Raw genomic sequence first — 27078 nt, 5'->3', positions numbered from 1 at the left:
GTCACCCAGGAGTCACTTTGAGAGTAGGAAAACAAGGGACCAAGACAGGAGGGGGCAGGGACAGAGAAGCGTGGTCCTCGCCCAGCCTCCGTGTGCCCCATACCTTCTTAATGCGCAGGAGCCGGACATCCTTCCCCATGATCTGCTCTGGGGTGAACTAGAGGAAGAAGACAGGGGTGAAGGATGCAGGTGGGGGCAGGGGTGGGAGGAAAAGTCAGGCACCTGCGGGACTTTGGGCCCTGGAGAAGGGGTGGACAAGGGGACCCTGCCCGTCCCACTCCCATCAGTCATCAACTGGGAGCCCCATGGACACCCACACACAGAGACGGTTTGTCCCTGGGATTGTTGTGAGGACTGGAGGACAGCATGCCAGGTGTAACCAGCACAGTGCCTGGTACGCAGCTAGTGCTCAGCAAGTGTAACTATTGTTACAAAGCACACACACACACAGTTCACAGTGGAATGCTGTTTGAAAGAAGCCTTCACAGGCAAGAGCCTCCTTGGGGCTCTTCACAGCCCATAACTCATCCCCAGGACCCTCAGAGCCCAGAAGGCATCGCCACCAAATAGACCATAACCCCCCACCCCTGCTCCTGGGCTTACTCCCCAGGGCAGGAGAGTCATCTCTCACCATGGAGTAGGGGTCGAAGCCTTCCTCATATTTCCGGAAATCCTGGAAGCAAAGTGAGAGTGTTAGGGCTTCAGACTCCTCCAGGGGCACTGCAGGAAATAAGCTTAGGGTGAAGGAAGACAGGGAATGGCTGGGAAGTAGGGAGAGAGTAGCAGGTAAGGAGGCAGCTGTGGCCAGCATGGGGGATGCGGGGAGGAGGCTGGTCGCCCCAGCAGCCAGAGCATCTATGTCTGGGAGAAGCAGGAAGCTCAGGAAGCATTTGAAGGACCCCAGCCCTGGACCCTGCACTGTTCTGGAGGGGTGGGCATCTGTGGCTGGCAGGGGCACCTGCTGACGTCGAGGTGGTCTGGGCAGCCTTGCTGAAGGTCTCCTTGCCCACAGCTTTAGGTCTTTCAGGCCCTTTCTCAGCCCCTCCCCTACCTGAAGCCAGGTCCAGGTTCTGGGGGTGAAGCCCAGCTTTTGTCCACCCACTGCTCTGGCCCCCAAAGAAGGATGATACAGCTTAGGGGTCTTCCTGTGGAAACCAGCTACAGCATGATGGGCGTGGGGAAGGGACGTCAGGCACCCAGAGGAAAAGGGGGTGTCTGTGCTTGCCCAGTGCCTGGTACCATTCTTCATGTCATGCTTATCCAGAATGCAAGGCTCCCCCAGAACTCTAGCCAAGGGAGGAGGAGGGAGACCCTCAGTTCAGAGGACCTGGCTTAGTGGGGGCTATGGGGACAACATCCCCAAGATGTAGAAACAAAGTGATGAGAAGGGAGAAGGGGAAGCAGAGTCAGAAAGCATAGTCTTTCCAGGAGTCATGCACAGAGAGCGGGAGCCCAGGGTCCACAGACTGAGGGGCTGGGCACCCCAAGTCTTAGTCAGTCCCCTTGGCAAGGTGGGTGCAAAGGAGAAGCCCTGTGACTGATGCCCATACAAGCTTTGTTGAGTGGAGCCATCCCCCAGCACACAGTCACCTGGACCATACCGTGTCCCCTGGGGCCTGTGGTTGGCATCATGGGTGGCCACAGCCCCCTCTATGCCCAGCATGGAACAACCAAGCTCAGGGCACAAGACAGGGGCCAGAGAGCAGCAGACAGGTCCCTGGGCATCTGCTTCCCCTGCTTCCTCATGAGCCTTCAACACTCAGGCTCACCCCAAAAAAGCCTGGGGGTCTCCAGCCCACCCCAGCTCTGAGGCCACTCCCAGGCTGGCATGTGGGTGTCAGGAGAGCAGAGAGAGAAAGGGGTGCAGCAAATCCATGGGCAAGAAGGGTAACGGCAGGACATGGAGTCAATTCCCTTCTACCAAGAGGTCTCTGCCTACCCATGGCTGTTTCTTCCAGAAAACTGAGCTGTGCTAGCTATGGGTCTCCCTCTCTCCTTCCCTCTGAGGATCTGCTCTCAGTCACAGGCCAGATGGCAAGGACTTGTGCCTTGCGTGAATTCAGATGAGAGATCTATAAGCCACTAGTGCCAGTCAGTCCTTGAAGAGGGGGTTAGCCCTTCATCCAACAGATTGGAGACACTGGGACCCAGAGAGGTGACATTCATGCCCAAGAGGGTGGTGGAGGATTTAGGAGCCTGACTGTGGAGCCTGACCTCCTAGGTTAAATTCAAATCCGGGGTCTGACACTGGCTGTGCCACCAAGGGCATGATTCCCAATGTCTCTGCATCTACAAAATGGGGGTGATATAAGCACTTACTTCCTAGGTTCTGGTAAAGATTAAAAGAGTTAAAATACATAACGTATTTATAAACAGTGCTTGGCACAGCACACCTTGGGTACCTGTCACTGCCTCCTTAGAAGGCCCCTGTCTCACTGTACAGCTGATACCTCCCCTTCCTTCCCTGCCTGTTTCAGCCTGTAGTCAGATATTAGGCTATTGGTGAGCATGTTGGTGGGCTTCCTGAGTGGCTCAGTGGTAAAGAATTTGCCTGTCAATGCAGGAGACACAGAAGACATGGGTTCAATCCCTGGGTTGGGAAGATCCCCTGGAGGAGGAAATGGCAACCCACTCCAATATTCTCACCTGGAGAATCCCATGGACAGAGCCTGGCAGGCTACTACAGTCCATGGGGTGGCAAAGAGTTGGGCATGACTGAGCATGCACACACGAGGATGTTGGCTACAAGATCTCCATCTTGGGCTCTTTCATTGGCAATGAGATGGCTAAACCAACGGCTGGCTCTGAGGATGTAAGCCCCAGAAGGCGGGAGGATAAATGGTTGCCTGCCTGAACCCACTTAGGGACCAGCAAGGACTTCTGCGGGCCCCGTGCACAGGAATGCCCCCTGCAGATAGAGGTCCTTGGGCCCCACTTTCTTCCTGATGCTGGTTTGGGGCCAAGTGGGGTTTGTTGAAGCTGTGATCTGCCTTGAGAAGGAAAGGAGGGGCAGGGTCAGGGAAATGCCTTAGGCAGCCCTTTCTCTCTACGGCTGGAGCAAGCAGACATCTTGGCCTCTGTGACACTCTGAGCATACCCTCTTCCTGCTCCTCTATGAACAAACAGCAGCAAAAGAGGTGAGTCCCCAGGGAGACCTGTGGCTTTCTCAGCTTGGGCATGGGGTCTCACCACCCCAGGGTTCCCACCTTTTATGAGAACCCCCAGCCCAGAGCCACAGGGAATGAGGGGCACAGTTTTGGCCTAAGGCTGCCAGCAGATGGTGCTTGGGGCCACCTTGGAGCTGACAGGCACCCAAGAGAGGTCAGAGTGGGAGGGGCAGAAGGAGGTGCAAAGGACCACAGACACACGACGGGGATCCTTTTACTTGTCGGAACGCTGTCTGATAAACCACCATCCTCTTCAACATCTCCTGTGGCTGCCAGAGGAGAAAAAAAAAAAAAAAAAAATCTATGCTGGACTCTACCAATAGGTCTCGTCTGCCCCCTGGTGCCAGGCCTTGGGCCTGCCAGCCTGGGGCTGCCTGGCCAAGATCCTTCCCCAGACAGACGCAGCCTGATTTATGGTGGGGGGCGGCCCTCAACACCCCCAGACACAGCAGCTACCAGTCCCAGGCAAGCAGACACCTCCCCTCGTCATCAGCCTAAAAACGCAATGCGGAGGCGTCTGCAGGCTGTCATGGAGAGTGAACTTTTGCTCTTTGGGGAGCTGAGAGGACAGCTAAAACTCAAAATAAGTATCAAAGTGGCTCCACCCTGACATATGGATAGGCTTTCCTTGCGAGGGGAGTATAAACTCTAGCACGGCTCTTCCCACCGTGGGCGGGAGGCCTGTCAGTGGCCGGCACCCCTGGAGGGGGTGCACCTGGTCCCAATTTGCTCAGTCATAGGTGACGGGGGTGGGGGGTGTAGACCGTCCCCTCCCCCCCCAGGACCACACCCCTCACTCCCAGCCCCAGTGAGGAGTGAGACATGAAATGGAGAAGGGAAATGGGTCAGCTTTGCTCACTGCCTCATCTGAGGGTGACCCACCATAGGCCTTAGGGGCTCAGGCCAGGGCAACTGGAATCACTGTAGGTCTTGGCAAAATGCAATGGAGATAAGAACTTGGGCTCTGGAGTCTGAAAGACTGGCGTAAATAGTCAGACTTGGCTCTGCCTTGGACAACCTACTTAACCTCTCTAAGCCTCAGTTTCCTCAAGTGCTGAACAGGGGTAGCAAAGGAACCATCTCACTGGATTATTGTGAAGATTAAATGGGGCTTTACAGAGCCTGACACATGGAGGCTGATAATAATCAGTGCTGTTATTATTCTTACTTTGAGATGGCGCTCTAGGCCATTTGATCAAGTAAGGAACAGGAATTTCACTGGTTGTGGAAACAGCCACCTATACCCAGATGGATTCACCGCCTGGCTAATGAGAAGGTTATTAGCCTTACAAAGTGTTATTGCAGAGTTATTACAAACTCTGTCTGAATCCCACCTCGCTTTTCCTCTAGAGGCAGCAGCAGCAGCCAGGGGAGACAGTCCATGTCCACTCCTCTGAAGCAGCCTTGCAGGGGGCCTGAGGGGCTTACCAGGACCTCGGATTTCACAGGTGGCCTGTAGACATAGTTGGACTCCTGGTGGACCATGACAGGCTTGGAGATGGTGGACACGCCTGGGCCTCGTGGAGGCTGTGGGCTTGGGCAGAATGTCTACAGGGGTTAGTTTAAAGAGAGGCCCATGTGAGGTCATGAGATGGGTGGCCCAGGCCAACCACGGCACTTTGACACACAGGCAAATTCACACCATGCACTGAGCCAGCCTGGCCCATTCGCCCTGCTGGATGTCTTAGATGTGTGACCTTCAGCAGAGGGACAAGAAGTCCATCGGCAACAGTGTGTCCTGAGGCTACAGAAACATTTGGGTGGTTCCGAGGAATCAGGGACTTGAGCCGGAGCCTGTTGTGGGGGCGCCAGCGGGCACTGTCACTCAGAGGATACTTTCAAGGCTCCCCTTCAGTGGCCACGGGTGCCATCCATCCTTTTCTCTTTCTAAGGAGGCAGCTCCGATCCTCGGACTGCACATGCAGCATCTGCTGCTCCTGGTGGGTGGGCACAGAGGCCCTGGAGGCGGGGGCTGAGAGGGCGGACCAGTAAGCACAGCATCAGGAGAGCTGATGCAACATGTCTGCTTGGCTCTGACCTGCTTGATCATCTTGGGCAAGACAAATCGGGTCACAGCCCTGCCCCGAACCCTTCATGGGTCCTCACTGACTACCAAGCTCCTTGGCTCAGCCCCCAGGGGCTTCTCTACCTTCCTTGGCAATCTCATCCCTCACTCCTTGCCCTCCTCACGCTGACTAGATTGAGCCTCCAAAGCGCTCGGCTTTCTTGCCTTGAGGCTTTTGCACATGCTCTTGCCTCCTGCTTTACCTGCCCAGGTGCTGGCTTGGGTGTCATCATCTTTGGGAACCGTTCCTTGAGCTTTTCCTCCGCACCCCTCCTGCATTTCCCTCATCTGTCATGGTGTGCGGGAGTTTCCTGCTGACTTGGCTGTCCTCCCACCAGACTCAGGACTGGGCTGTCCGTCTTGTGCTGGCTCTCAGTGCCCAGCACAGCGTCTGGCATAGAGAAGGAGTCCTTAAACAAGTTACATGAGTAAATGAAGGACTTAGTAAGTGAGTGGACGCATGGGACAGGGGGCAGACAGTGCCCTGGAAACCTTCCCCTGGTAGGTGCCTGTGGGGCTGACACGGGTGTTTGTTTCCACCACCCGAGACCTGCTGGGGGCAGGGCTGACTGTGCAGACGTGTGGTGGTCCACACGTCCCACTGCAGCACTGATGACCGTCGCCCGAGCATGCAGGGAGGAGGAGGATGGGCAGGGTTGGTGATGCACGGACCGAAGTGCTGATGCAGGAGAAATGCAGCTAACCAAGACAGCTAACCCCCAACCTTCATGGCTTTTATGTCACTTAAGACATTTAGGGTCCAGTTCTTCAGAGGCTCCTTGTGTGGGAGGAGCTTTTAATTTTCTCTCTGCTCTGATCAGGAACTAACAGTGGGAACTTCATGATGACTGGAGGAATCTGAGAAAGTGGGACCTGGTTTGACTTTGACCCTGACTCAAAAGGCTGCAGTTTACCTCTGACCTCATGTTTGCAGCTTCACCCAAATTTTCTTGTACCCTGATCCATCACTGATGATAGGTAATATCTATTGAGCACCTCCTATGTGCTCCAATTATTAACTTAGAATGAGTTCATGTATTAATTCATTTGATCCTCATAATAAGTTAGCATTCCCATTTTACAGATGAGGAAACCCAGGCTCAGACAGATGAAGCAGTGCATGCCCAAAGTCATAGAGCCTGTGACTGAGCCAGGATTCAAACCTGGGTAGCTCCGTCTTGTCATTGTTATGTTCATGCACCTGCAGTAGCCTTCTCCCATCCTACATGTATCACTATCCCCCAAGGCTTAGCTCTGAAGAGGTGCCGTCAACCTTCCATTAGAATGAATCCCTCCCATAGCACCTAGCCTGTGCTGCTGCTATAGCTGATTCCCGCCTGGTCAGCTGTTAATCCTTTAGCTGGCAAAGTCCTGGAGAGCCCAAGAGTGCCAACTGTCTCTGTGCTGTCTTCAGCTCTGCTCCCCGCACCCTGCCACCACGGCCCTGACACAGGGAAGGTGCTCAGTTGATTGCTGAGCTGAATTCGTTGAGGGAAAGCTGCTGCCCCTCTTGGTGGGGGCCCCTCTCAAGAAGGATGTGGGCTTCTGTGCCAGACTCACTCTGCCCCTTGCAAACCTACTCTGGCTGGGCCTGGAGGCAAGACATCCTTGGAATACCAGACTTCTGTCAGGGCTCAGGGCTCAGGGCCCCACTGGGAGTCCCTCTAAGAGGCCCCTGCTGGCAGTCGCAGCCTCGTCAGCATCTGGCACTTTTTCGTTCCCAAATTCCTTCCTCCAAGTGCTCCCTAATGCTCTGAGATGCTTAGTCTGCACTTCATGCAGGAACCCAAATCCATGCAGCAAAGGTTAATAAAAACAGCTGACTGGGTACTACTGACTACCCTGCCCTCATACCCCACTCTTAGTCAACATGAACTGCTGAAGTTCTGCCTGAAGTCTTCCCTTACAGCTACTGGAGCAGAGAAATATTTCGTTTTTTCCTCCCAAGGATCAAAGCTCTGTGTCTTCACTTGGATTGCCTCTTAGTCTTTGGTTTAAGAACAATTAATGAGGAATATGTCTTTTTGAGAAAGATCACTGTTCTGCCTGCTGACATCCAAGAAAAGGGTCCCTAATCTTTTAGCTGCAAATTTGGAGCTTTCTAGGAACTATCCATTATCATGTTTCCATAGCTGGCAGTTGGCCAGAAATTTCTGGGTATTATGCTTCAAGCTAATATAGTTGGCTAGTATCGTAGAAAACGGCATGGTAATGTCTTAATACTTCAGTGGACAGTGTTATCACCTCATTTACAGAGCCTAATACTGCTCCCCTGTTAAACAGAGGATTCATTCACCACATTCAAGGCTTTCTGAGCTAATATCAAGAAAGGACTACCTGGCATATAAATAGAGCTCTGGCTCTTCATTAACACAGCCTTGCAAGTGCTACAATGAAGGTTACCAGCCAGTACTACCCAAGAGGAGCAGAGAGAACAATCAACATTGATACACTGTTGCTCACCCCAAGTATCACAGGCAATTCACCATACCATGCAGCACTTCAAAATCAGCAGAAGCCATAGACATGCAGGAAGTCCACAACTGCAGGCTGGGAGCCAGTTCCTGGAAAAGGGGCTGGGGTGATGTTTCCTTCCGTCTGCACTCACAGGAGCAGAGGAGGGCGTAGGAAACAGCAGCCCGGCCCACTCTTCCTGCTTCCCTGCATTGCATGCGGAACAGAGGCAGTACCTTCTGGGTGGGTGGGAAGCTCCGATCAGGGACAGGAGAGTTGGCAGGCTTCCCACCATGGTTCTTGGCCTCCCAGTCCTCTGCTGGATTGCCTGTCTCCCCAGTGCGGAAGGGATGGTTGCCCAGCGCTTCTTCCAGTGCCAAGGGCAGCGGGCGCGTGGGAGTGAGGTCTTGGGTGGGAATGGAGGGCGGGGGAGGGATGGGAATGGGGGGTGGAGTGCGCTGCACCCAGGGCGAGGAAGAGGCACTCACACGGCCCGATGAGGGCAGGACAGGGGGCGCAGACACCTTGGAGGGTGGAGGGTGAGGCATCACAGGCAAGGCAGAGGCACTCTTGGGGGGATAGTAGAACATGTCCAAGGGGATGTCATCCAGGTCAGTGGTGTGCAGATGTAGCCCGCCTGCGAAGCGTCTCAGGGGCGGGGCCAGGGGAGACACAGAGGGCGGGGGAGGTGGGGGCCCTGTGGTCATCTGGGGGTGGCAAGGAAGTTCTGTCACTGAGGAGCGCCCCACTTCACGATACACCGAGTCTAATGCTCATCTGTTTCTTTTGCTGCTGGAGACCCACCACCCTCAAACCCGAACCTTGGAAGCGGGAGGGGCAGTCAATTCTCTGCCACCTGGGTGCCCAGCTGACCCCATACCAGGTGGCCAGTAGGGGGTACCCAAATGCAGTTATGCGAGTGATGAAAAGGCAACCATCTAAACTGGAACGCACATGACAGGGAAAAGTACACTCTTAATAATTATGCCAGGACAGCAGGCCTAACTGATCATCTCAGATGGGCTGGGACTTAGAGGTCACTCTGGAAATAACCCCAGAAATACAGACACACCTCCCTCCTCAAGAGGGGAGCAGGGAGTGGGCTGGTCAGTGGCCCTGGAAGGTGAAGCTTGTCAGTGGCCAGGCTGCCTCCCTAGCATGGGGACATGCTGCCTCCCGCTGTCGCTAGGGTGGGTGATTCCAAAGGCAGCAGGAGGGTCTACGTAGACAGAAGGGCTCTGGGAAGGGCTCTGTTACCTCTGAAATCTCATTATCAGCAGAGGAAATCTGCTCAAGGCGTGTCTGACAGAGCCTTTCCACCCAATACTGAATCTTTTCCGACTCCTCAAGGTCTTCCCGCTCTGTCTCAGATACCTGGAACCCACGGCCAGCGCAAAATGGAGAAGACAGAGGGCACACGGAGTCACACGTGGTGGCACACTCTAGCTGACAGTTCAAAGCACTTTTTAAAACACCCAGAGGACTGATGAATGTGTCAACTACCTAGAAAAAGCCCCAGGCTTATTCCACCTGGCCCCAGTGGAGGGAAAATAAGGGAGAGAGGTGTTGGGTATTAGCTTACAGCAGGTGTAGGCAAAATTCGAGAAGGGGCTCATGCCTTGCATGGGATTAGCTGTCTTTAGGATTCCCACAAACCCTGAGGCTCTTAGGATTCTCCAAAAATGCTCCTTTTGTAGGCACATTCCAAGAGTCCAGCTTTACTGTTTCTTTATCCCCTCATTCCAGGTTGCCTTGTCCTCAGGAGCACAAGTTCGATGTTATCTTTAATTCTGTAGCTAATTTGTTCTAATGTCAAATCTAATGCACTTCACATTTTCCAGGATTTCTCTGGTTTTGTAATCTAATCAGCTTGGCATTCTCATAACCTGAGTTGGTGATGGAGGTGGGGCGGGAGCTCAAACTGACCCAGATCTAATGACAGGTGAGTAGAAGGCTAACTTCAGATCTACAGTCTGGGCAGAAGGGTTAGCCTCACACTCAAACCCTGAGCAGGGAGGCCAGCCTTACAGCCATACCTAGGAGGATAGGCCTAGCCTTGTGCTCAATCTGGTGGGGGTGGGGGTTGAGGACAGATACAGACCTTTAGCCCTGTGCATCGAGGCCAACCTGAGACCCACAGTCTGGGCAGAGAAGCCAACTCCTGAGCAAGGAGGTGAGTCTCGATCCCAAACATACACACCTTAGCCAGAAGCTAGTCTCACGCTGGGGAGATGGGAAGATCTCACCCTCCAGCCTGGGGAGGGGGCTGGGCTCACTCCATCCTCAGACTCCATCTGGGAACAGCTACTCTAGCTGGTTCCTGAGAGCTGGTGGGGACCAACCAAACTGTCCCAGGGATGCTCCCTGGCCTGGGGGCAGGACACGTCATACCTCCTGGGCCAGCCGATTGATCTTCAGTTGCTTTTCCTTCTCCAGCATTTCCTCTTTCTCTTTGTAAAGCTTCTGCTCAAACTCCAGTTCCTTCTTATTCTTTCTCAACTCCTGAAGGCTATCATACTTGGCTTTCTTCTTATCCTTTCCTTTCTGAGCAGATGTGGCATTGTTTATACAAGGGTTACAAGGCAGTGTTGACATTGGCACGGCACAGCAAACGGCACAGACAACAGCAGGCACCTCCCCCCATGAGTCCCTCTCCTAGGTCTGCTCGACCACACTCGGCACTGGGGCACTGGGCTTCCGGTTTAGAACAGGCAGGATGCTGCTACCCATCACAGAGTGAGACACACTTCCTGTGCCAGTCAGAAGAGCTGGCTTACTAGTTCACTAACAAGCTGTGTGACCTTGGTTAAGCTCCTTAACCTCTCTGGGCCTGGTTTATCTCACATCCAAAATGGGAGAAATACAGGTTTGCCATCTAGAGCCAATGAAATAACATCTATGAAAGCACTTTGTAAGCTTCCAAATGCTGTATTTTCAAAAGGCACTGTATTTATTTCCCAGTGTCTGGGCATAGGCCTTCTCCATTATCTGGATGTTCAGATACCACAGATGCATCCTGGTAGATTCTAGAGAAAATCTGGGACAGATGGCTAAGTCTCATTTACAGAGATCCTCTGTCCTGAGCTAGAGGAGAAGGATGGCAGCCTCAGACCTGGAAGCCCAGAGCCAAGGACATCAGTTTTGTTCTGCTGCTTTAACTCCAGACCTTTTCCTCCTGCAGAGTCCAAACCCACTGTTTCCTCTGAACTAGGTGGACTAGGTAGAAACTACAGGACTGGGAGTTGGTGTGGAGGGGCAGGTAGGAAGGATGGCCCAAGTCTTCTTCACTGGCCCTCAGGGTTCCAGAGGATTGGGGGAGGGAAATGGAGGGCAAATGGACTTCTCTTTCCTGTTTGAATTAGACCACAAAGTCTGCTTTCCTGGCTGCTTCTCCCATGGGCTTGCAGGGAAGCCAAGGAGTAAAGAAGGAAGAGAATTAAGACTTATGGATTGCCTATGTACCAAGAGGTTTACATTGCTTATCCCATCCATGGGACTTCTCTGGTGGCTCAGATGGTAAAGAATCTGCCTGCAATGCAGAAGACCCAGGTTCAATCTCCCTTCTCTTGATGAAGGTGAAGTCCCTTGCCTGGTGTCAAACATTTAGTAAGTGGTGGTGCCAGAATTTGGACTAGAGTCTTCTAGGTCCCACAGTTTCCCCACTGCACCCTGATGAACTGGGGGCAAGGGGAGCAAGGCAGGAGGGAGTGTCGGCCCCTCGTACAGCATGGAGGACAGGGGCCAGGAAACGGGGAAGGAGGAAACCCACACATTTGCTGAACTCACCCCCACCCTCCCAGGCCTTCCTGGGTGGGGCCTGCTCTCAGAACTCCTGAATCATCCCATCATTCAAGGCCAGGAATGAGAAATGGAGTTTCCCAGCAATGGACACACAACTTTGTCCACAGCTGAGGGGCCTGGATCATTACAGACCTGTGACTGAGTCATTCTGTCCCCCACCTCTGTGCACAGGTGCTTTTGAGACGGTCCCCCATCTAGCAGATGGGGGCCCCACCCTCAGAGCAGTCTATGAGCCACTTGAGAAAATGATTTTCACTGCTTCAGAGCCCTGCTTGGTTCCTTCTTACCTTGTTCACTAGACTCTTGGCTCAGTTGATAGATGACTCTTTACCATCGCATTATTGATTCAGACAACTCCCCAAGAGGAATCAGAACCATTCTGCCCAATGGCAGCTTGCTAGACTAAGGGCATGACCTCCCACAGGGACCATCATAATAGGCATGGCCATTCTACTGTTTTATTTAAAAAAAAAAAACACCAGTGTTAAGATTTTAGAGCTAGGGCTCCTGGGCGGGGAGGGAGAGGGAGATGTGGCAGTTTCTGTCCCATCTCCAAGAAAAGAGCACCTGCTTACTGATGCAGAAAGGCAAGCTGCCTCATAGCGTTGCATACTGATCTCATAGTAGCCTTCTCCGTATGGGTTACTTAGCTGTTTGTGAATCTGCCTCTCTTGCCAGAGGGCAGGCTCCTACCAGTAGGGTTGGTCTGCATAATTTACTCAAGCAGTCCTGGGGAAAGGACTCAGTCAGAACCACAAAGCCTTCGGGCACCGGAATAGACTTTGTGAGGCCACAGGCCTGGGCTCCTTGAGCCCCAGAGGGCCCAGGAAGACTCTGAATAGTTATCTTTTCAAATAAGGGGAATTTTGTGCACTGCTGATCACAGCCATCGAAGGCCACTTGGGCCTTCGGAACCTAGGGACTTGGTTCCAGCTGCTTGGAGACAAAGCATCTCATATAACGCTAGAAAAAAAATGTCAGTGGATTTTCAGAGTCAACCTGAGGGACATAATTCTGTTGTCCTTTAGCAGTCAGTTAAATTCACTGCAAATGTTCCCCCTGGTCCAGACTGAGAGGACAGGCAGGTGGGGGGGTGCTCTTGCCTCTACCTTCACGTGAATTTTCTCTCTTTTGGAAATGAAATGAAAACCAAAACACAAGCAATTTCTGGAATGACTAGACTACTGAGTAGAGGAAAACAGGCTTTCCTCTTTACCAACAGCGATTCTCAAGTGCTGCGATTTCTGATGGGAGGTGTGTATGAAGGAGACACTAGTTCTTTTGGATTTACCTAGATATTAGTGCTTGGGAAAGAATTTGCCTGTACATCTCCTTTTATTATTTTTTCAAGTAAAATCCTCTGTGTATGGGGGGGGCATATGTGTGTGTGTGTGTTATCCTGTCTAGTAGAGGTACCATACAGAGAAGAATTAGAAACTGAACCCAGTGAAATATCATAAGCCATAGAGTCAGCCTGTAAGATGAAAAGGACAGCCCATGAGACCAAGACCCTTCTGAGAGAGGGGCAGTGTAGAAAGGGATCCCCGGAGATGCTCTTATTCAATGCTTATTGCTTATTCAGTGTGCTTATTCAATGCCATACAGATCATTATCTGTGCTCCTAGGTAAAGACATTTACCCCTGTCAAGAGCAATACTGCCATCTATTATCTTAACAGTACCATGTTACAGGAAGGGGGTGGTTGTTTCCAGCACATCAGATATTCCCATTTTCCAGACAGGGAGACGTTATATATCATCAAGGTCACCCAGCTGCCAGTGCTTTGGTTTCTGGGGAATTGACATCCTGCCAGAAAGAGCCAGTCTAATGATAACACCTAAATTAGTTCACCCAGATTTATGCTGATGTCTGATTTCCAAATACCAAGTCATTCTGAATGTCCAATCTACAAATATTAACAGCAACATTTTCCTAATCAAATGCCAAAGTGATTTAGGAAAAAAAAATAAGAGGGAGCTTTATGGGGTCTGGAGATACAGGAATAAGATTTAGAGAGAAAACTCAAGGCCCCAGAGGCCAGAAAAATGCATTATCCTGGGCACATGCAGGGAAATTTCTAGGATAGAGCTAGGATTGGTGCAGCTTTGAATCCAGCCTGAGGCAGAAAAATCCCCACCCTGGAGCCAGTCTGTGTCTGGTGCAGTCAGCTTCATAATCTGTCCTGCATGCACCCAATTGGATTTTTCATTCTGTCTGACCTTGGCTTCTGCTCTTAGCCTCTGGTCCTACTTGACAGAGAAACAAAGCAGAAGATTCCTGCCATGGCTCTGCCCTGCCCTGTGCCCAGTGGGCCTGGTGCCGACCCAGCGGAGCCTGATGGTACCTGGGCAGGTCTCCACCTGTGAATACTTCCCCCATGGTGACCCTGTGACAGCGCCCTGTCCTGTGACATCAGGCATCAGAGAGGCACAGAGGGGGTTAGCTCCCCCAGTAAACAGGTGGTCACACTGTTGAGAAGCAACAGGAAAAGAAACAATGGGAAAGGTCAAAACCCACAGCAAACTCAGCTGCCAACAGCACTCAGGCCTGGCCTACCTTCCGGATGGTTGGGAATTTGCCATCGTAACGATAAAACCAGCCAAAGGCTACAAGAACACAGAGAACAAAGTGATGAGAGGCAGATCAGCTTAACCAGGGCACCCATAGGCAGCATCCGGGAGCTGGGTTCCCAAAGAACATGTGGCTTTGGGAGATGAAAGCAGCCCCGGCAAATCCAACAGCCGAACCACACCCTCTGCCTCTCCACTTACCTGGCCTCACCCAGGTTGTAAAGCAGGCCCAAGACAACCCGAGAAACGGCCTGATTCCCAGGCCCTGGGCCGCAGTCAACTGCCTCCCCCTGGACACTGGCTTCAGAAGTCAATGCCAGAAAGTCCAAGACAAAGCCCCTTGTAGAAGGATGAGCTTTTCCCCATCATAGCCACAGTCTGCAAACACAAAGCCCCATTGAGTGAGGCCTCTCCTAACCGGTGTCGGGTCCCTCCATCCAAGAAACAACCCAAAACAAAAGGGAGCCTGGGTCTCTGCCTAGAATGACTGTCAGACAGGACAGAACTGTCTTGCCTTACAGTGTGGTCCATGTCCTCAGCTTTTAACATCGAAAGAGGAGACCCTGCAGGGTAGGGGGAGGGGGTCAGCCCTGGGAAAGATGCTCAGGCAGCAGTTGGCAGAAGAACTGCCCCCAGAAAAGCATATCCCCACCCAGGCCAGATCCGCAGCTCCTGCCTTCCCCAACAACAGCATGAAGGATGGGCTAATATCGCAAGGCTAAAGCTCCCTGGCCAGTGGTGATGGCTTAATTACCCACCCTTGACCAGCCTGAATTTTGGAACAGGATCTAGAAAGTCCCCCTGCTGGAGCCAGCACTTCCCTCTTAGTTGCTGGATGTTGGGGAGGTCTAGAGAGCCCTAGGGGAGAGGCCAGGGCACCAGAGGAGGAACCTGGGCCTGTGGGGTATTAAATATTTGAATCAGTGGTTCCAGCTGACATTTCAGCCTGGGCACAAGTCTTTTCCTCAAGGTTTTGCGGGCAGTGCTTGGACCAGGTCGGGGGCTTGGAGGAGCTTCCCAGACTCCAGGAGTCCCCACTACGTACTGGCCCCGCAGAGCTGAGAGTGTGCAGGTTTGACAGGAAGAAGCAGGCAGGGCAAGCAGAGCAGCAAGGCCAGGAAGCGAAGCAGGGGCCGCAAACCTGCTCTCCCCGCTTGTCCGTGCCTCCATCCAAGTCATCTGCTGGGTCAAACTCAGGGTCCACGCCCAGATCATCTACCCAGGAAAAGGGGAGGAAGCTGGTGAACCAAGAGGGACTTGGAAGACCAAGGGGCCAGAGGTGGTTGGGGGAGCCCGGGGGCCTGTGACCAGCTTATTCCACGGGAGAGCTGGGAGGTCAGGGGCAGGAACAGGGCTCAGGAATCCAGAGGAAAGGTTTCTTGCTGTGGGATGGCGCATGCAGCGCTTTCAGCCTTAGAAGCTCTCATTTCTCTATCTGTATATTGGGCTAATCTGATCTGACGGCAGCATGAGAACGATTTTGCAGGGTATTTGGTTGACACGGGAGGGGTGGTGCTGATGTCGGGAACACCTGAGTATTTACCAGAGGCCTGCAATGGGAGAACAGATCCTCCCTGCTGCTTCTGATCACCCTGGGAGCTCTGGGTCCCCAGGGGATGTCAGAACTGTGCGGATGGGCAGCAGATGGAAGTTGGGATCTTAAGGTGAGGAGATACCAAGGAGTAAAAGTAGTTAGGAAGACATGGATTTCGACCTAATGTGGAGAACACCAAATCATCTGTTCCAGTGGTTTCTAACCCGGACTCTGGCCTCCCTGGGGCCCTGGAATATTTGAGTCTGTTATGAGCTGCTTATTAATATTTTAAAATATTAATGAGAAGAACTTGCCCATTAACAAAGGAAAAGGTTATAAGTATTAATAAGTTCCTTTGTTTTTGGCTCAGTTTATATTTACTCCACAGTGAAACACTTGCTTTCTTGCTAATGAGAGGGATTACTTAAAGAAACAATGAACACAAAAGGATGACTTAATAGATTGGTAGGAAACAAAACTCAGCTTCTAAACCATGGGGTCTAATAGGGTGGGGGCTACCAGATGGGGTCCCTGATGGGGAGAGATGGCTAGAAAGCTCTTATTTAAACTTCTTTATCTCTCAAGCCTTCTTCCAGCTCTGGGATCCTTAAATACCCCTCTGCTCCCTGTTGCTTTTGCTAAGGAAAGCTTTGGGGCCTCTGTGATGGCATGTCCTGGCTTTGAGGACTCCATGTCATGTTGGGGTTCTGCTGGGTCAGTCATGGGTAGGCAGCCAGATCCCTGGGACAGGGAGTAGGGAGAAGATCAGGGTGGATCATTAGGATGAACTGCTTTATTTTCCAGGCAAGAGATGTTCCTCACTCTTTCCTTTCTGTTCAGAAATGCAGGGTCCACATAGGCAGACACTTGAGTCAGATAAATAACCTGTCAGCCGACTGGTCCCCCAAATTGAAGAGTGGTCAGGGAGGGACAGGCTGCAGCCTAGTTCTATCAGCTCAAGAGAGCATTCCAGCCTCCCAGCAATAGGCAAGAGGCAGGAATTGGGCTGGCTCAGACGCCTTAATGTATTTCCTGACCAATCTCCAAAGCAGAATTAAACTGCCGATGCAAAAAGAGGTGGAGGGAGGTGTAGCCACTTCAGCTCGGCTGGCAGGCCCTGGTCATCAGTCACGTGCTTCCTGGGGTCCCCTGAGAAAACACTTATATTTCGAGCAAAGGGAAAGTTCCTGCTCCTTTTATTCAAGAAGATTGATTTGGGTTAAAAGCAGTGAATAAATAGCTAGAGAAAGGGTTTTTATTTTCTACAGTTCCTGAAAGGGTGTGTTTGCTCTGAAGCCCAGATCCAGTTTCTAGGAAGGTACTAAATTGACTAGGATTACTTTCATAAGAAGCAATTAAAATTGATTCCTCTCCTTTGGAAGCTCCTATTTCACTCCTAAAAGCAAATTAGCTCCCTGTCTAAAACACTGATTTTTCACTGAGAATTTAGCTCAACTAATACCAAATGTCATGGGGTGGCTGATGACAGTGTGCTTTGTCCTTGGGAGAGGACCCGAGATGACACTGCCCTGGTGCCAGCAAGGAATGTGCTGGGGGCTGTTTGCCCTGCTCCAGGGAGGGTGACATGGAACTATCCAGATGCCCTGCACCTCTTGTTGACCCAAGTGGCCTGTGCTGGCAATTTTATGTCCCTCCAGGGCTCAGTATGATCCACAGTTGGGGCCATAGCTGTCTGGACCCCATCACAGGGTCCCATATGGCTGTTGCACAGCGGAAGTGGGGGAAACCTTGGTTCTCAGATGCAGATTCAACCCCATACCTGAAGGATCCCAGGTCAGCTGAGCACAGTCAGCTGGAATAGATTCTGCCCCATGTCAGGTACAAATCAAAACACCTGGAAAGTCAGAGTAAAGGCCCAACCAGGAATCCTGGACCTGTGACTGCCACGGTCCCCACACTGCTTTGCTCCTGACTCCCCACCACTAGCGCACGGGAGAAGCACTGAGACTGAACCCCCTCCTCTGCCCCTTGAAGAGACATGACATCCTGGGAGCTGAGGTGGACAGCAGGTGGACAGGCGAGCAGTTGGTGGGAGCCTGGCCTCAAAGTGGACATGGGATCATAAGACAGATGAGGACAGATGGGAAGGGTAGAGGTTGCTGACGCCCCAGGATGGCTGAAGCCTGGTGCTTCGGAGAGTCGCACAGTTCTCTCCCCAACTCCACCCAAGGAGGGGAGTGACTGCGGTCCACGCACAGGGGTGCAGGAGGTAGGGGTGTTCCCAGGAAGCTCCTCCCACGGCTGCCCATCGGCCGTGGATCATAGAATACTCTCACGTGAATCCCTTCCCCTCTTTCTTACTGCTGTTTCACCACAGCCCCAGTTTAGAACCTGGCAAAAAGAGGGCGTGACACCCGACATACGAAGATGATCATCCCTGAGCAGTTCTTGCTTTTGCCACCATTCTCCAGTCCCTCTTCAGAGGTCCAGGGGCACATGCTGGAGTCTGTATCATGGGGCAGAGCCTGGCAGCAGGCCCCAGGACAAGGTGGGCAGGCAGACTCCACCCATCCCAACACCCTGGCAGACAGCCCCTACACATGGCTGCCCCTCCGTGAAGACAGCCATGGCTGATTGGCCTGGGCAGGTGGTTGTAGGTGTAGGGAGACTTGTACTTTTGTCGAGACACCCCCAGGTCCCTGGAGGAAGCCCTCTCCCCGCCAGCACATAATACATACACTTTGGCTTGCGAAGGGGTATCGGGTGCACCTCGGCGGTGATGGTTTTAGGTGACCGCAGCTGTTCCTTTGAGCCCCAGTCTTCTTCCCACTGCTTCCTGAACTTCTCTTCCTCCTCCACGATCCTGAAATAAGATTCCCATGCCTGTGACTGGAGTCACAACCTTCATAGGCCAGCCTTCTGCCTATTGGAAAACCCCAACCACCCTGGGGAAGAGCCATGTGGTTCCAGTTGTGGTGAAGGAACCAAGTCCCTGGCACTTGTATTCTAAATCGGGTGGGAAGGCCACCCTGGCAAATAAAACCATGTTCCAGTCACCCCAACCTAGGGAGACCCATTACTAGGATTATGGAATGGCTGCAAATAAAGGACGATCCACCAGGGGGCAAGCTGCTACTGCTAAGTCGCTTCAGTCGTGTCAGACTCTGTGCGACCCCATAGACGGCAGCCCACCAGGCTCCCACGTCCCTGGGATTCTCCAGGCAAGAACACTGGAGTGGATTGTCATTTCCTTCTCCAATGCATGAAAGTGAAAAGTGAAAGTGAAGTTGCTCAGTCGTGTCTGACTCTTTGTGACCCCATGGACTGCAGCCTGCCAGGCTCTTCCATCCAGGGCCAGGTAAACTGGGCCTGGAAGTGGCCTCTGGGGCCACACTCCTGTGAGCATACCCACGTCCACACACAGAGGTGTGCGTGCAGACATATGGGGCTAAGGCACTCACTGTTCCATCTCCTTCCGGTATCTCTCATTCTCCTCTGCTGCCTTCTGGGCAATTTCCTTTTTCCTTCTGAAACACAAATGCAGGTTGACATGCTGGAGTCGAAGTAAGAGAAGTTAACTCTTCCTTGCAGCTAATCTCTGATTTGAGAAAAAGCTTTAAATATTTCTTCCAGGCTCCTTTCCAAGGATGCCTGCACCAAATTTGGATGCTGGGGAAGTGGGTCCAAAAAAGTCTGGGTCCCAAAAAAGTCTGTGTGGTTTGCTTGGCACTGATGAGCAGAGATGCTCCTCTGCAGGGGACTGGAGGCCATTCAGGGCAGGCCACATGCCATGCAGCCACCTCTAAACACCAAGAGGAAGTGACTGAGTGAGGTCCTCCCAGAGGAGGGCCCCAGACCCCAGAAGCAATGCTGGGGCTGCTAACCAAGGCCAGGGTGGTTCTCCAGGCTAATTCTGTGATGGGAAAGATGGAAAGATCCTGTCCGCTTTCCTTTCCCAAATTCTTACTATGCTTGTAGAATGCAGCTAGATTGGAATTTTGACAATGGTTTTTGAGTTATGAATTTCTAGCTCCATTTATTCTCAGTCATCATCCCAGCCACTCTGGGGTTGGTGGGGGACAGTTCTTAATCACCACAGATGGGATGGCCAAAGTACCGGGGTGTGAATTCCACGGCTTGGCCATATCTGACTTGGTACACGAGTGGTGTAACCTGAGTCTCAGTGTCCCCACCTGTAAAATGGGTTAATAACCGTGTATCTTTTGCAGGTATTATGGGAATTCAGTTAAGGAACATAAACAAGGCCCCCATGCAACGCCAGCCGTATGGTTGGTAGTTGACAAATGTCAGCTACTGCTTGTAGCAGCCTCATTTTCCATATTCCTGAGTCTTGGAAATCAGGGGGTTTCCTTGTTAAAGAGAGGGGAGCCCAGTGGTCTGGAGGCAGGGGATACTTGCGCTGAGCATCACTGAACCCATCTGGTGTGAGGACAGGCCTCAGGGGGAGAGAATGAAGTCAGCCCAGGACGCAGCCGACAGGAAGCAAAGCAGGTGGGATGGTACGGGGCCTGGGAGGGCCGGGTGGGGGCTCCCTGGCTGGCCACACTCACTGCCTCTCCATCTCCTGCTGCTCCTGGAGGATCTTGTTGGATTCCATCGCCAGCCGCTTCTGCATCAGGAGCTCCTGCCGCTGCAGCTCGCGCTGCCGGACCTCCGCCAGCCGCTCCCGGTCTGTCATGAACAGCTCCCGGCCCTTGTGGAGAGAAAACAGGCCCCTTGCTCAGTCTCCAGAGAGCCTAGAAGTACAGAGCCAGAGCTTTGGGGGGCCAAGATGTGGGTTGTCTTCTCATCACCATGGCCCCCCATGTCAGGCATGTGGCTTCTGCTCTCTGTGACCCTAATTTCTGGCTAGGCAGGGCTCTTCCCATCAACTATCAGAGCTTCAGGGATGGAGACCCTAGGCCAGGAGAGTGTGGTGGAGACCAGGGGTCTGAGCAGCTGGGCTGCAGGTAGGGGTCGTGGGGCCCCCACCACCTCGTTCTGGACTTACAGCTCCAGCTACGATGGAGATGGTCAGGCTGCGGCTACTCTTCAGCACGTTCACGGCCTACAGGGGACAGACAGACAGTCAGCAGAGGCCTGACAGACCAGAGCAATCGAGGCCTCTGGGGAGCACAGAAGGGTTCAGAATCTGCGGCAAGGGAGAGGAGGGTGGAAAGAGGAGGGCAGAGAGACTCATGGCCGGCAGGTGAAAACCCCACATCTTACCTCCTTGTGGTCCAGGTTGGAGAAGTCGATGCCATTGACTTCAACAATCTGGTCCCCTGTCTTGGGGAGAAACGGAGAGGCATCAGCATACTTATACTATCTGGACACCTTTTCTGTTGGAAGGGCTCCCCCTGGAGGCCAGTATCAGACATTGGCTCTTAGAGTAGCTGTGCCTTAACTCTTTCCAATGAGCAGTGTTCCAACGGGGTCCTCCCAGGGCCCCTCCATTCTGTATCTCTCTCAAATATTACACCAATAGAGGTTCATTCCTTTGGTTGAATTTACGCATTTGCTTAAAAATCTCAGTTTGTAGACATAGGAGCCTTTAAGATTATCATACAGTAGATTCTGTGTGGAATCATAATAATAATTAGTATAATAGCTAATATTAATTGATCCCTCCCTATGTATCAGACACATTTGAAGTATATGTGTTAGTTAATTTAATCTATACAATGACCCTAGAAGGAAGACTATTACCCCCATTTTACGGGATAGGAAACTGAAGCACAGAAAAAGGAAGTAACTTGTCTAAAGTAGAGGTTAAAAGTTCTTGTTTTAGCATCAGACCACCGAGGGTTGAATCCCAGCCCTGTCTTACCAAGTACATGATCTTGGAAAAAATCACATACTTTCTCTGGGTCTCGGTTTCCTCATCTGCAAAATGAGGCTAATGATTGTACCTAATTCTCAGAGTTCTCATACATTTTAAAGGGCTTAGAACAATGTCCAATCCAGTAATCACTCGATGAATGTCAATTCAGATTATTGTTACTACATTCCCAAGCTCAGGACCAAAGGATCCCAGAACTGGAGAAGGGCTGTAGAAACGGTCAAATGTCACCTGCTTTGTGAAGCCTTCCCTTCAACGGATTAACGGGAATCGTCAGCCAGTGCATGCCGAGAGAGGGCTGTGGGGGAAAGCACGTGCTCCTTCTCTAGGAGATCACAGTGCGATCCGGCACCCCACGGGGCCCCCCTGGAGCAGGCCCAGGGTCACTCACCTCCAACCCCACCTCAGCAGACAGGGAGCCAGGCTTCACATGGCTGATGAAGATGCCAGGTTTCTGGATGGGGCCGCTGGAAATGCTGTGGGCGAGATGGGAGGGGTAGGTGAGCCTCGGCTCCAAAGTGCTTGCTCATGCAATGTCCTGCCCCATCTGCCTGTGTGTCCAGGCCACCTGTGAGCTCAGCACCCAAGTCCTCTGCCATCTACCTCCTCAGCCTCTGGCTACCTGTCCAGATTCATTCCCCTGGGGCAACAACCACAGGAAGCTACTTCTAACTCTCTGCACCCAACCTCTCATCCAACACATGCAGAGGCTGTTTCTTCTCTTTTTCTAGCATTTGCCAAAGCTTTCTTTAAAACTCAAATGCTATCTCCTCCTCATGGTTTTAACCAAACTCCTTATTATCTCTCAAGACTAAGCTGGTCGCTCCCTTCCCAGTGCGCCTGAAACACCTACAGCTAGGATGGCGTGTGTACTGTTATCCTCCCCTCCCAGGTCTGTAGCAGACATCACTAATCAATCAACACTCTTTTCTACCTGAGCCTAGATACAGCCTTAAAGTTCTTTTCAAAAGAGTACTCCAGGGTGGCAGCTACCACTAACTGATTAGAGATAGCACAGAGTAGACAATCTGTTTGCCATGCTTGCATGAGAGCCCCTCAGTACTGTAACTATTTATGTGGTTGGCTTCTATATTAAGCTATAATTTCTTAGAAAGGAGGGACTTTTTTTTATCACTTATGCTTGGCAGAAAAGTGTTAAATAAATGTGACAGAAAGGAAATAAGAAGAATCACTTAGGGAATTCCCTGGAAGTCCAGTGGTTAGGACTCTGCACTTTCACTACCAAGGGCCTGAGGTCAGGGAACTAGGATCCCACAAGCAGTGGGGCATGGCCAAAAAAAGGAAAAATAAAGGACACCTTAAATAATAATAGCTAATATTTACAAAATGCTTACTACCTGCCAGGCACTCTGTCATCTCATTCTTTCTCACAACAGCCTTGTGAGGTGAGGACTATGACCTCTGATTTGTAGAGAAAGCTGAGGCTTGGAGTGCTTGAGTCATTAGTCCAGGGTTCTAGAGCTCATAGGTGGCAGAGCAGGGCCCAGAACCTAGATCTCTAACTGTTGCACTTGTGTGCTTAACAAGACTGTCCCGTGAGCCCCTCTGCCTGTTGGCAATTCTCTGGCTGCCTCTTAAGGAAGTCACAAAGTAATAAGTGACAAGAGAACTGTGTCAGAGGTGGCCAACTGGACAGGCTCCTTTTGCGTGACTTGAGGGCCCACCAAAGGAACATGGCTCTGCCTTCGGGCCTCAGTTTCCGCCTCTGTAAAATGAGGCTGATAGAGCTGTCCCTCTGGCCCTACTAGACTGTTGTGAAGCTCAGAGGGGAAATCAAGCACTAAGAAGTGTCATTACTACTGACGAAAATCTCAGCAGCAACAGTGAGAAAGGGGAGTGGTGAGAGAGGCCAGCTGGCCATGAGTGAGCCCCAGGGTGCGCCTGCCACCCACCTGCAGCCAAGGCCCCGGGAGCCCACCAGGCTGATGAAGACCTTCTTCTCCTTGTTTTCCTGGCTGCCGGGGGAGCCCAGGCTGCTCCGCCCACCCTGGGGGAGAGAGAGGCTGAGGTCGCCAGGTGTCCACACTGTGCAAGTGGCCTCCTGTGCTCACAAGGCCTCCAGGGTGAGCACTGCTGCGCCCACATGAGCCTGACTGCCGTTCTGGCCCTCGGGGTGTGTGTCTGCACCAGCTGGGCCACTGCCCACAGGGCCATTCTGAATGCGCGGGCAGCCTGTGTGAAGCCTCCTGAGAGCACCTCCCTAGAGCAAGCCCTCCTTCAGGCGGGCTGCCCCTCCTGGAAGACCACCCCATCCAAGACCCACCGCGGTGGTCCTGACCTTACCCCAGATTCCGACACAAACTGGTCCACATACTGCCATTTGAGGGGCTCATCGGGAGAGCTGATAGGGTGGGAATGTAGAAAAGGGGTCATTAGAGAGAGAGGGTTACGGCACCAGACCCGGAATCCAAGTCCTCTCTGAAGCCTCCACTGTCACTGGCCCAGGGCCAGAGCTGGCCAGACCCCAGGCCGACCCCAGGACCCTGAGTGCACAGGGAGAGTCTGCCTGTGGAGGAGGGTCCTGCTCACCTCTTCACAGGGATCAGGCCGATGTCTGTGGAAGAAAGGGGAGGTGGGTTATGATGGCTTCTCTGCCCTTCCTCCCTCCCATCGCAGCTGGGTACCACCAGCTGCCGGACCCCACCCCACGGTCAGCAGCCCTTTGTCCTGGCCTCACTCACGTCTCACTTTGATGGACACAGTCTTCTTGGTGCGGATGAGGTTGATGACCTCCTCATGGGTGCAGGAGGAGATGGAATACCCATTGATCCGGACGATCTCATCCCCTACCTTGGCCACAGACAGGGAGAACACGCATTGGGCGGCTGGGCAGGCTCACGGCCAGTGCCTTGTCACCAGCCACATACCCTCCATCAACACCCTCCATCAGCTGGAGGACCCCCAGGGCAGGCAGCACTTCCCAGCAGTCTTTCTGCCCATTTCACAGATGGGGGAACCAAGCTGGAGGTGAGCAGCACAGAGAGCAGGAAGCAGAACCGGGGGTAAAAGTCAGAACTCGGCGCCCTCACCCTGTGTCACTTCCATCCAGGGGGCACCATCAGGTTCTGGAATCCATGCAAAGGGCGACCTTTCACCCAGATTCAAGCGCTTCTTCCCTGGCCTTTGTCCCCCCAACCCCAAGGAGCAGGCTTGCATCACAACTCCACAACTGAGTTGGGGTAGGAACTTCCATGACTCCTGACTCAAGCTCACATCACTGACACACACAATCTCTTCTGTTCCATTTGACGGAAACTCAATGAACATTTTAACTCTGCCCTGGCCCTGACCTCTGAATTCCTCTTCTGGAAGAAAGCAATGAACACTGAATGAACACAAGGGTCTAGCATCAGATGTCCTGGGTTCAACCCCCTGATTTTATTTTTATTAGCTGGGTGACCTTAGGCAAGTCTCTTGAGCTTATTGAACCTCAGTTTCCCTCATCTGTAAAATGGGAAAGTACTGTGGCTGCTATGACAATTAAGAGCGTGTAAAGCCAGCTGAGCTCAGCACACTGCAAATAACTAATAAATAGTTGCTGTCACCATTAGTTGGGTTTCAACTGTAAGTTCTCTGCTCAGATCCCTCTTCTCAGGACTTTAGTCTCATTAACTGGGAGAGATGGGGGCTGAGGGACCTGCAGGGCCAGCCCTGGATACGGATCCCTGGTGACATCAGTCGGTTCCCTGCTGGACACGGCTGTGGGCTCCCCCGAGCACCTTGGCTCTGGAGGTCAGTCCTGAAGTTCCTCATTTAACAACCACAGGCTGGAAGGATGCCCGGACATCAGTTGAAATGGAGGCCCAGGAGGTGATGGTTTGTGCAGGGTCATGGTCCTGAGCTGCAGAACAGGGACTGGTTGGTGGAGGCCCTCCCCAGTCTGAGACCAGAACGGGTCAGCTGGAGGCTTAAGTCACACCACATTTGCTGACCTTTCGGAGGCTTGTCAGTGCATGTGGGGGACGCAGCTTGACTCCGTGGAGGGTCGAGGACTGGGCAGGCATATAGCCTCTCAGGGGTCCTCTAGACCAACTCCTACCCTCTACAACATCCCTGCCCCAGAGTCACCTTCTTCCTATTGTCACTCAAACACTTCCAACCTGGACACAAACCTCAGTCTTCTCAGGGGCCTGCGAGGAGTAGCAAGCAGCTCAAAAAGGTGACATGGGGCAGGAGAGGGGCTTGCTAAAGAACTTGCTGTGTTTCTGGGGATGTCTCATGGAAGGAGAACAGCTGGATGACCTCCCTGCACTCATTCTTCACAACAACCTGCGTTTCTGCTAATAAGGTGAGGGAACTGAGGCTCAGAGGGGTGAGGAGACTTGCTCAAGGTCATCCAGCTAGTAAAGAGTGTTGCTGAGATTTGAAGTCAGGTCTCCCTGACAGATAGCAAACGCTGTCTCATGGTTGTCTGGAAGCAGGAAGGAAGGGCGTCTGGCCAAGCTGGGCTGCAGTTCCCTGCGTCCTGTCCTCTCTGGATCTTTGCCACCTGACAGAGCCCCCGAGGACCATAGGAAAGGCAGGGATTACTCCGTCCATTTTACAGCTAGGACAGCCAAGGCACACAGAATCATTCTCCAGCCCTGGACTATACAGCAAGCTGTGCAGGGCAGAGGATGCAGGTTCAGAGAGGATACATGTGGATAAAAACCTAAAATACCTCCAGTAGGGAGACTAGAGCGGAGATGGAGTTCCAGGGCAGGGTCCAGGACCCCATGTGGAGTCCAGACTCACAGGTCAAATCAGCAGAGCCTCTGGTTTGGCCAGGCTTGTCTGAACATGCCCCTCCCCTGCCTTCTGGAATCTTCCCCCAGCCACCCTGAGGCATGGGAGCTCTCCAGAAACATGAACCCCAAACAGGTGAGTGGATGCAGACCTTTTCCCCCAAGCTCCTTTGAGTGAAGCTCCCTGTCTTGTTCCTAAAGGGAACTTGTGGGACCCCAGCAGGATGATTCCCACACAATCCCCAGCTCAATTTGCAGGATCAGCTTTCCTCTCCTTCCTGCCCCTGCATGAAGCCCTGCAAAAGGCCCTTTGTGCGAGGGACAGGGTGAAATGACGATCTGAGGGAGAGTGGCACAAAGGAGAGATGAGCCCACCAACCTGAGAGAGGGTCGATAATTTATAAGCCTGAGAAACAGGCAGGGAGGGAAAACTCTAAGATTCATTAAAATGCCCCGAAGTCCCCAGGCACAGAAGCGTCGTTGAGAAATGGCTTGTCCTAGGAGGAGAGCTCACCCTGGGAGAAAAGAAAGGGCTCAGCTGACGCCAAGAGAGGAGCTCATTATGTTTTTTCTCTGGCTGCGTTTCTGGGCTGGAAAATGTGCGGCACAGGAGAGGGATAATGAGGGGGCTGAAATTTCAGACGCTCCCGGCGAGCCGTGAGACGGGGATTTAGAACAAAGCAATGTCTGTCTGCGCCCGGTTTCTATCTCCCACTCCACAGCGTCTTATACCAGCCTTCGGGCCCCCTGAAGCCCCAGATTGGGATGCTGATAACAAACATGCTGGAAACTCTGGGGAGGGCGTGGGAGGGCCTCTTTTAGCTGGTCATACAAAAACACAGCTCTGGGCTCTGGCAGGAGTGAGACCTGAAGGTCTTCCGGTCTCTGCTTGGACACTGTGGTGTGGAGACCCCAAGGGAGGGACCCTGGGGTGCTGAA

General features: G+C 52.5%; 1 protein-coding gene across 1 annotated transcript in view; it reads right to left on the bottom strand.

Moving 5' to 3' along the window:
* The window catches only part of USH1C (USH1 protein network component harmonin), a 42997-nt gene that overhangs the window by 5732 nt on the left and 10187 nt on the right, over nucleotides 1-27078 (bottom strand). The window contains exons 6-23 of the mRNA XM_055547486.1: nucleotides 24097-24205; nucleotides 23945-23969; nucleotides 23699-23756; nucleotides 23308-23402; nucleotides 21786-21870; nucleotides 20782-20841; nucleotides 20564-20620; nucleotides 20124-20266; nucleotides 19014-19079; nucleotides 18291-18415; nucleotides 14044-14093; nucleotides 10078-10230; nucleotides 8944-9060; nucleotides 7923-8393; nucleotides 4596-4715; nucleotides 3386-3436; nucleotides 632-673; nucleotides 104-157 (exon numbers count right to left, since the gene is read on the bottom strand). Of these exons, the coding sequence (XP_055403461.1) occupies nucleotides 104-157; nucleotides 632-673; nucleotides 3386-3436; nucleotides 4596-4715; nucleotides 7923-8393; nucleotides 8944-9060; nucleotides 10078-10230; nucleotides 14044-14093; nucleotides 18291-18415; nucleotides 19014-19079; nucleotides 20124-20266; nucleotides 20564-20620; nucleotides 20782-20841; nucleotides 21786-21870; nucleotides 23308-23402; nucleotides 23699-23756; nucleotides 23945-23969; nucleotides 24097-24205 (1881 nt within the window). The remainder of the gene's footprint in view (nucleotides 1-103; nucleotides 158-631; nucleotides 674-3385; nucleotides 3437-4595; nucleotides 4716-7922; nucleotides 8394-8943; nucleotides 9061-10077; nucleotides 10231-14043; nucleotides 14094-18290; nucleotides 18416-19013; nucleotides 19080-20123; nucleotides 20267-20563; nucleotides 20621-20781; nucleotides 20842-21785; nucleotides 21871-23307; nucleotides 23403-23698; nucleotides 23757-23944; nucleotides 23970-24096; nucleotides 24206-27078) is intronic.

The sequence above is a fragment of the Bubalus kerabau genome, chromosome 15, assembly GCF_029407905.1.
Source record: "Bubalus kerabau isolate K-KA32 ecotype Philippines breed swamp buffalo chromosome 15, PCC_UOA_SB_1v2, whole genome shotgun sequence".
NCBI lineage: Eukaryota > Metazoa > Chordata > Mammalia > Artiodactyla > Bovidae > Bubalus > Bubalus kerabau.
This window is presented reverse-complemented; position numbering and strand designations above follow the sequence as displayed.